A 10152-nucleotide genomic window follows, 5' to 3' on the forward strand; every position below is an offset into this window, starting at 1 on the left:
GAGCATAATACAAACTTTTGTATTATTCTGTAAAATAGCTCCAAGGAGTTAAATTATAGAACCTTTGAACTGGAAGGATCCTTATATACAATCAACTTAATTCTGCATCTTACAGTAGGAAAAACAGATCCAGAGAAGTGAAGTCCAATGGTCACAATGAATGGACAGGAATCTGGGTCTCTGTGCCCACTGTTATTTCTATTACTGTCCCATTAAGGCAGCTGGAAAATCATGAAAGTAACACAAAGACTGCAAAAAATTAAAACTATAAATTTGATAAACTGAAAGAAATTAAACGAAGCCTAGATTATAAACCTTCTTGATAGGAACACTGGCTGACCTAAAGAGCAAATCTAACAACTGAAATTACCACACTTGAGAATCATTATGACAACTGAGAAGACTAGAGAGCTCACTGAGATGATCCTACTACTCATAATTAGTTAAAAGGAAGCCAGCTGGGCACTGAATAAAATACAAAAGGTACCTAATCTCAGGGGACCAGACCTGCACCAAGAGCTACATTTGAAATACTAATTTTCAGATAGCCATGATAGCATTCTTACTTTGGCTTTTCGAAATAATAAGATCAGACAATTAACTAAAAAACAAAGAAAATAGAATTGTGTGTTTTGTTTTCTAACTAGAATCACTACACAGGTAAAATGAAGAATGAAACTGAGACCATATGCTGAAGAAGTAAAATGCAACACTTTATCTGAGATTTGAAATTTTTTTGGGGGGGGAGGGATAGAAAATGCACATCCATAAAGTTAGTCACATGACTTTTTGATATTTAGGGACAGGAAACAAAACAGATTTTGAAAAATACACCAAGGCTTTAAATATATCAATATAAGTATAGTAGAGATAAGCACGGTACTTTGAAGTCTAAGAGCCTGGATTACTCAGGCTCTAAAATTTACTAGCTGTTACTCCTTCTGGCAGTATGATACAGTAGAAAAGACTTAGATTTGAACTTTTTCCAGCATCCCCAGGATCCTACTTATATGACCTGCAAAGTTATTCAGTGTCTCTGAGCCTGAGCTTCCTCATCTGCAAAACAGGGAGTAATGATAACCACCTCATATTATTTGTAAAACAAAAACAAAATCATTCACTCATGCATTCATTCATTCAGACATTTGAAGTATAGGGATATAATGGAAAGATTAAACTGCTGCCCTAAGAAAATCCATAATCCCACTGGGGGAAACAAACTAGTAGCTAGAAACAAATCAAATCTACAAGCGCCCAGAGGTTTAGTACAGAGAGCTAAGGAAGCAAAGTACAGAACCTAATTTAGCCTGGGGGTAGGGGTTCCTGTCCAATTTCACACCTGAATTCTAAGTGAAAGTTAACAAGGCAGACAAAAGGAAGGGAAGGCATTCCAGGCAAAGAGAAAGGCACCCCCACCTAGTAAACACACTTTGCACAGTGACTAGTACATGTATCTCCTCAATGTTTAAGATGCTCCTCCACAACATTAAGTTAAAAAAAATAAAAATAAAAAACTCTATCCAGAGTATCATCTGATTTTGAAGAAAAAAAATGTTCATACTTGTACAAAAAAGATGAAAGAAAACATAAAAAATTAAGTTTATTTTCTGCTTGATACTGTTCAGTAAAATATAAATGTCTGCAATAATCCAATATTATCTTTACAATTTAAAATTTGAGTTTTAATGTTTGCTGAATTTGAAGGAGGAGAAACGAAAAACTGGGAAGCAAAGGAAAGAAAATAGGCCTTTCCGTTGTAGTAATACCACTGGTTAACAGGGTGGGCTACAAAGTGTTAAGACTTCCTATCATTTTCTTTTGAAAATATTAATCATTGTTCATAGCATTTCTTTTTATTTTTATTAGTTTTAAGCTTTCCTCAGGAATGAGACAGGCAGAGCAATCCACCTAGGGCTCAAGTATTCTCTGGTTTATACTGCCTCAAGAAAGCACTAAAAGTACTATAACCCTGAGGTCAGATGATATCAAGTCAAGAACAAGGGACCCACCCACAGTCTAGAAGTTTCTCAGTAGAGAAAGGTCCAATAAAAAGAACTCCATACTAGCTAGCAGATTAGTAAGCCTAAAAAATATATATCATGAAAACACTTCTAAGAGCTTCCCTGGTGGCACAGTGGTTGAGAATCTGCCTGCTAATGCAGAGGACACAGGTTCGAGCCCTGGTCTGGGAAGATCCCACATGTCGCGGAGCAACTAGGCCCATGAGCCACAGCTACTGAGCCTGCGCGTCTGGAGCGTGGGCTCCGCAACAAGAGAGGCCGCGACAGTGAGAGGCCCACGCACGGCGATAAAGAGTGGCCCCCGCTTGCCACAACTAGAGAAAGCCCTCGCACAGAAACGAAGACCCAACACAGCCAAAAAATAAATTAATAAATTAATAAATTAAAAAAAAAAGCTACAAACATCTGTGACTTATAAAAAAAAAAAAAGAAAAAAAAAGAAAACACTTCTAAAAAAGTTAAGAAAATTGAACAAGTAATAACTAAGAACCAGCTAATTATAAAGCACCATGGTAGATACTAAAAGGCATAAGAAAACATCTTCAATAAGGTAATTTAAAATACAAGAAATAAATTGTCAATAATGTATAGAAAATAAGATTAGGATAAGAAGAGATCAGTCAGAAGGGTTGAGGATCCCTGCAACAAGACATGGGAAAAACATACCTCCCACTTCTTAAAAATGAGTTAATATTATACCAGTATCATATTGAATTACTTTTCTGTAATTCATAAAAATGCAAATAACACTAAATATCTTTTCACCTAGTGATCATTCCTTGCTTAACACAGACGCACTTCAAAGACACTCATTTTGGGCTCAATTCTGACACTTTTTAAATGCTTTTTTAATGGTACTATTTTATATGCCCCTTACCTTATAAAAAATATTAGGAAAATTGGGTGGTGATAATTAGCCAATTACCAAAGAAAACATAAATTCTGGTGTCATAGTTCTTCAGATTTTAATGCTAACCATTCAAACTCTCTGTCCTATATTTAAAATGTAGTAAAATGTAGTAACCAACTCATTTGCACTCATTTGCATTCTTTCATATTTAACTCATTTGGTCCACACAACAACCTTGCAAAACAGGTAGGGGTTTTTATTTTATAAATGAGGAAACTGAATCTCTGAGAGGTTAAGTAACTTGCCCGGGGTGGCTCAGCGAGTAATGACTATCTCCCGGACTAAATCTTATGGCCTTTTCTACTACCCACAAAATCCTATTTGAGAAATGTCAAACAAAGGCATCTCTAAAATATGACACAAACACTAAGTTGACTTTAAATTACTATTTTGCTCCCTACAAAAAAAGTATTAATCAGTCGATAACCAACATCAGTAAAACTTCAACAAAAACACACAAACTAAACTAATATTCAAATGTCACAAAGGTGCTTTCTGGACAAAATTTTATAAGAAACATTCACCCAATCCAAATTCTTACTCTTCAACAGCAGCTCTCTTCATTTCCTTAATACCATCTTATTTGTACTGAGATACCAGTTTTCCTAGGACTGATGCTAAATCTCCAAAAGGATTTTAATCATTGAAAGTATGTTTCTAGAGCCCAAGTGTGGAAAAAAAAGCCAGTCATCAATCCAGATGAATAGGTAAAACAAACATGTCATAGAAAGCAAGAGCGTACACGTGGCTCAAGCCAACCAGTAGTGAGGAATACCAGTTTCCAGACATTGACTGCTGCCTGCCATAATACCTATCAGTTAGCATTATATCCACACAGGAGTCAAGCAGCACATGCTTTTTGGTTTCCCATGATGCATTCCGTTCCTCCTAACTATGGCTGTGTGTCCACATAACAGTTAATAAATCACACATGCTTAAATTGCTTCCACACTTAGAGATGCAATAACCATGCTACCAACACTCAAAGATCATTCTACAGTTCTAATAGACAATTTAAACTATTACTAGTAACTAGAGAAAAAGAGCTGGGTAAGGTAAGAAAAAAATGCAGGTATGTCTGGAATTCAAATACAGTGTTTTAAAGCAGTTGGTGAGGATCAAATGAGATAATGTGAAAACATTTTTAAACTCAAATATGTTAAATGCAGATGTAAATTCTTATAATGACATATATCACCATAGATGTACTATTTTTAAAGACAGCAGTTAACATACGATCTTGATCAAAGTTTTTTAAATAGCAGAAAACTGCTTCAAGTCTTTTGAATATAAAATGAAGGTAATAAAATTTATGTCACTCCAAATGTAAGCACTAATTGGTGCTTTCAATTCTACAGGTGAAAAATGCTGAATAAATGTAAAAATATATACCACACCTAAAGATAATTATGTCTTTGGTTCAGTCTTATGATAGGAGTACCCATACAGTGATTCAAAAATCTTAAAGCATGCCTTTAAAAAATGTTTCCAACTCACCATTCCAATATATAAAATTTGTATATTAACAAAACTGTTCATTTGTTTACACACACACACACACACACACACATGCCCCTCACTGCTCTGTTTGTCATCCCCAATAAAGCTCCAAGGAGGAAGCAATAAAATAGTCAACAATTCAACAGGGTCACCACAAATGAAAGGACATCTGTATTTATTTATATTATCTACCTTAAGATGTAAGAAGCAAATCTAATTCTATTATGCTGTAAATAACAGTCAAGCAGAAATAAAGAAAAATACTCAGATCAAACTTCAAAAACAATCACCCTGACTTCAAATCTCTCCCTGTATCATTACAAAATTATGAAAATTAATTTAGAATTTTTTTGAATGTCATAATCAAAAACGTTACAGTTCAACATAAACTGACAAACATTTCATGTTCAGACTCATTTTTTTAAAGGCACTTCAGATCTTGACACGTCAATACTTGGCTGCAAGCAGCTTTTACAAAAAAGCACCTTCCCGTGTGTTCCAAATTATAAGTAAAACACTAAATCAGATTTAAGAAAGAAAAATAGGGATTTCTAGGCTATGCAATAGTAACAGTAGTAATGAAGTGTTGAAGAAATCTAAGTTATTATCTTAATATTCTTCTGGATAAATCAAGTTAAGCAGTATAGACAATTCAAATGAAAATATACATATGGACAGAAAGGCAGGATTTTTGTTTCAAGTATGTAGCATACATGACTGTGCAACTTCAATTCAGTATTTTGATATCCTTGTTTATAGTCCTTCACCTCTTCATTATGCGTTTGTCTTCTTTCCTTTTTATATCCCAGTACATCTTCAGTTTGAAGTGCTGCTATAAAATTATACTAATTAATACTTTGCCCTAAATTTCAATCCAAACCATGTAGCTAAATCAAAGACCACACTGTATAAATCCATTGTTCTAATAGCACTTTAAAAAATACTACCCCGGGACTTCCCTGGCGGTCCAGTGGTTAGGACTCTGTGCTTCCACGGCAGGGGCACAAGTTCAATCCCTGGTGGGGAACTAAGACCCTGAACGCCCCTTGGTGTGGCCAACACAACAAAACAGAACAAAACAAACCTACCCCAAGAAAAAAATCCATCTCTCCTACAATGAAGCCACTCAAAATCTCAAGTCAGATTTGAAATAATTTGTATCAACAATACGACTGATGAATCTAGCAATCAAACACTGCACACTCAGTTCTCAGCCACTTCTTTTCCTTCCGTTCAATTCTCAGCCCTGCCTCATCTTCCCTTACAAAGAAATCTATAGGTAGAGAACAGACATATGACTAAAAATAAGACCATACTATCAAAATGTAATATCCCTACAAAAATTGGATCCTGGTGTGGAAAAATAAAAACCTATATGTACAATACAAAAAGTAAATTAAAAACAAAAAAGATAACACTAAACCATAGATAACAGTCAAACAATAGAAGAAATTCTGTATATATAAAAATTAAAAATGTATAAGGAATTATAAAAACAATAAATTAAAAAGATAAAGGTGAAAATCAAGTATATGTAGGGATATACAAATGGATTAATGACAATTAAAAAAATAACTTGTTAAAGTTTAAGCCTCACTAATAATGGGGAAAAGAACCAATTAGGTCAACTGAGTACTATTTTCACCTATTAAAGCCACCAAAAGATTTTTAAATATTTTAAAAATTCATTCTAAGTATCTAGATGGTTACATTATAAATTAGGACAATCTTCTGGAGAGCAATTTTATAATATATAACAACAGCTATAAAATGGATGAGTCCCTTGACCTGATAACTCCACTTCAGAATATAGCCCAGAAAAACAACTGAAAAAAAAAGAAAAGAAAAAAAAGGAAAAAAGCAGAAAGACTACTTAACTATGCAAAGATATTAGTGAAAAACTGGAAGTAACCCAAATGTTCAACTAGCAATTGAGTTCTAATCACAGCAACTTAAAAACAACTGAATCTTTCCTTGCCATTAAAATAACAATGACTATTCAAATATAGATAACTATATGTAAAAGTGTTAAGTAAGAAAATATAAAGCATAAAGTGGACATTGATTACAATTACATGAATATATGCCTTTACAATATAAGGAAAGGAAGTCTAGTAAACTGGGCTTTGTTTTTTTTGTTTTTCTCTGTGTGAGTGTGTGTGTGTGTGTGTGTGTGTGTGTGTGTGGTTAGGAGACTATTTTTAATCATTTTGATGCTCATTTACTTTTTGCCACTGTCAAGTTAATTTTTAAAAAGCTTTTTCCTTTTAAAAAATGTTACTTGCTTAAAATGGTCTACTTAGAAACAAATAAATACAAACAAAAATATTGTCAATACACCTCAGTATAAAACTCTATCTTCAAAACCACATTAGTCATAAAGTATTAAAACATATTGGTAAGCACTGTTGTTTTTGCCCTTTTTTTGAAAGAACTTCAGTCCAACAAAAAGTCTGACTACAAATTAAACTGGTAATACATGCAGTTTTTCAAAAATATTTTTTATCATCGGAGAATTTTTTACCATTAATATTACAGATGCTGGAGTTTATCCTTATCACAATTATTATACCATTTTCTGTGCTTTGCAAAACTAAAAAAATTTAGTCAGTAGATTTGGTGATAATTAGCATGGCCTCATTCTTGTAATTTAATACACAGAAAAATATCAAATGAACACCAAAATAATTTAAATATTGTCCTGTTGAAAGCAAATTTTAAATCATTTTATTTATATTTAGAGTCTACCATACCCCTCCAACTTTCTTTAACTTTGTCTGATTTTCCTCTGTTTGGATCTTACTGGAAGGAAAGATAGCTGAACTTAGATTTTAGTAACATCACCCCTTTCTCCTTTCATTTCCTTCCAATTTACTGTGCCAGTGGCTAACACAAGGGAACATCCTCCCAAAAATAAAAAGGATCACCTTTTTGTGTGTGTCAATGCCGAACAGAAGGTGCATTTACACTATGAATTATATTTGCTGAACAAACAACAGTCAATCCAATGCTTTTGGTCCTTTACTAAAGTATATTCTATTTTAAAATATGACCATTGTTGTTTCCTTGTAAATCCAAAATCGTGTTTCGTCAATTCTCAAAAAGCTCATAATCCACAGTTCTTATTTAGTGAAATTGTTAACTGCATAAACGCGATTTAATAATGATTTGATGAGCTATTTTCTACAATCTGAGATATACAACGATTATGCTTTTATTCCGTAGTCGATTATCTAACCCCCGGCAAATTTTGAAATTAGCTTGATGCTATTATTTTTAATTGTGCCGATTTTCCCTAGTCCCTGGTCCGTCAACTCCCCTCCTGAACCCCGTCTGCCTTGCGGCCCGCCGCCCCCAGACCAAAAAAAAAAAAACAGCCTGGCCTCAGTTCCCGTATTTCAAGCCAGGACCAACCAGAAAGCAGTTTTCTTCCACTAATCCGGAACTCCGGGCTGTTACCAACGCTGTCATTGGCCAGCGTCAGTCCTTGGTACGTGCCCCAAGATAACCCCCTGGTTTCTCTCCCTTTTCCCCCTACAATGGGCCTTTCCCGATGTTTGTAACATATTCATAATCCACAATACGGCATCTCTGATAACCAGTTCACATTCTTCAAAGTTTTCGGGTGGAAACAAACGAGGCCAAGGGGAGGGCAAGATACCCTTTCTCTGACTCGCCGGGAGGGGGGAAGGGACAGTTCTTCGACTCAGCACTGAGCTCCAGAGCCGCGTAGGTTGAAGGGTTGGGGGCGGGCTGGGGGAACAAGGTGGGGAGGGAGTGGAGAAAGAGTTGGGTTAAGTTGAAATGAAAACTTTACTCACCAGATCCTCGAAGCTTCTTCGGTGCTCTCTCCCCTCCCAGTCTAAGCGGCGCGGAATAAGCTGGGGGCCGGCGAAAAGAAAGGGGGGAGGGGGCAACGATAAAGGCCAAGCCTCTACTCTGCATCAACCCGACCCAGTTTGGGTCCGGGTCCTCGACCCTTGGGCGTCTTTATTTCTGTTGGCCTGATAGCTGTTGTCTCAGAGCTAGACGAGTGTGGGGGGAAGGAGGACGAGGGGGAGGAAATCCTGAAAAAACACCTCCCACAGGCATAAAGAGGGGGCGAGTTAAGACCCCAGCGATATCCGCCCCTTTTGAGGGAAGAAGCCGGTTCACCACTGTGACAACAGCTATGAGTGCCCAGATCCAAACCTTCCTCCCGGCCCTAGCCCTCCACCCCTTACTTGCCCTTCCTCCAGTCTCACCCCAACCGTCCCCACCTCTTCCCGAAGGGGCTGCGTACCTGATGCTCCTCGAGCTCCTGCACTAGCACCTGAGCAAAAGGGAAACACGGATATGAGGGCAGCTCGGGCCATCAACCCATTCCTCCCTCCCCAAACTGAACCCAGCCGCTGACGGCAGGGCTACTCAAGGCCGGCCTTTCCCTCACCCACAGCGGAACCGCACACGCCACTGCCTCGATTTCCCCACTGGGACCATTCCCCAAGACTCCCAGATCTCCATCCCCTTCTCACCTGAGCGGATTTGTTGCAGGGTCCGGACTGCAAGAATCTAGCGATCAGGTAATACAGCTCTGAGGAAGAGGGGGGGGAAGAGGTTGAGAGGGAGGCAAAGAAGAAAAAATAGAAGCTTTTTCAAAAGAAACTGACAGCCGTCGCGCTAAGCCCCCATCCTCTTAGCCCCCGGACACAGCTACCCACCGGCTTCGATCTGGGTAGGTGCCGCCGCCATCCTTTTCCCGAGGGGGTTTGGGGGATTTGCTCCAGAGGGGCTGGCGGGGGCGGGTGGGGATGCTGCCTCTATTGTGGTGAAGCCCCCATGCCCAGGAGTCCCGCCGCTTCCGCCGCACTCCTCGTCCCAGTTTCGGTCTCTCTCGGATTCATCGCATCACGTTTCGACCCATAGATATTCTAGCCCAAGAGCTGAGGAGGCGGAGGAGGAAGGAGAGGGAGAGAAGAGGAGGGAGGAGCCGAAGTCGCGGATGGGTGGGCGGGGGCAAAGGGGGTGGGGAGAGGGGAGGGTAAAAACTGTGAGAGGGACCTGCAGCGCTCGTTGCTCACCGCCAGAGGCACTAACGCATCCTCCAGTCCTCAGCTCTCCAATACAGCCGACAGTTACCTAGCTACCGCTCCCGGAAGGAAGGGGAGGTGCTAACTGATGGCAGACGCTCTGGCAGCTACCGTAGAACTCAGTGGTGACGTTCCCTTTGGCGAGTTCCACAGTGGTTACCCTTCCTGTGAGGGTAATCGGGCCCTTTCCTGTTGAGGACCTTTCCCTCTGGCGTGATCGTGAGGAACATGTGAGGAGCCGACTTGATTCAGCTGCTTTCTTCAATTCCCTCCCGGCACCGAGGAGGCTTTGGTTTTTTTGTCTCTCTTCCACCGAAAGGAGGCTAGCCGCTAAAGGATCTCGTGACTGAGAAAGAAAAGGAGCCCCTACTACGTTGTCACTTGTTTCTCTTTAAAATGATTTTTGCACCAGATGAAAATGCTGTGAACTTAGCAGTCCGGAGGGCAGGGCTCATATTGTTATAGAGAAAGAGCAGCTCTCAAAACGTCCCCTGATTCTGATAAATCTTCAGGAAGAATTTGCTGTCAGACATGAAGCATTTTATTTTGTCCCCTTCTGAATGTTTAACACATGCCATATCTGTCCCATTCCTATAGGATAATTTTCAATTGTGTCTTCAAATACTGTCAAAATGTTTTACGTTAACCATGG

At 38.7% G+C, this 10152-nt stretch overlaps 1 protein-coding gene across 2 annotated transcripts in view; it reads right to left on the bottom strand.

The window, feature by feature from the left end:
- Positions 1–9350, bottom strand: part of BRWD3 (bromodomain and WD repeat domain containing 3) — a 113677-nt gene extending 104327 nt beyond the window's left edge. For both annotated transcript variants that reach the window (XM_068533344.1, XM_068533343.1), the window contains exons 1-4: positions 9132–9350; positions 8946–9004; positions 8714–8743; positions 8253–8312 (exon numbers count right to left, since the gene is read on the bottom strand). In XM_068533344.1, the coding sequence (XP_068389445.1) occupies positions 8253–8312; positions 8714–8743; positions 8946–9004; positions 9132–9162 (180 nt within the window). In that variant the 5' untranslated portion in view covers positions 9163–9350. The remainder of the gene's footprint in view (positions 1–8252; positions 8313–8713; positions 8744–8945; positions 9005–9131) is intronic.
- Between the last annotated feature and the right edge of the window lie 802 nt (positions 9351–10152).

This window comes from Eschrichtius robustus, chromosome X (genome assembly GCF_028021215.1).
Source record: "Eschrichtius robustus isolate mEscRob2 chromosome X, mEscRob2.pri, whole genome shotgun sequence".
NCBI lineage: Eukaryota > Metazoa > Chordata > Mammalia > Artiodactyla > Eschrichtiidae > Eschrichtius > Eschrichtius robustus.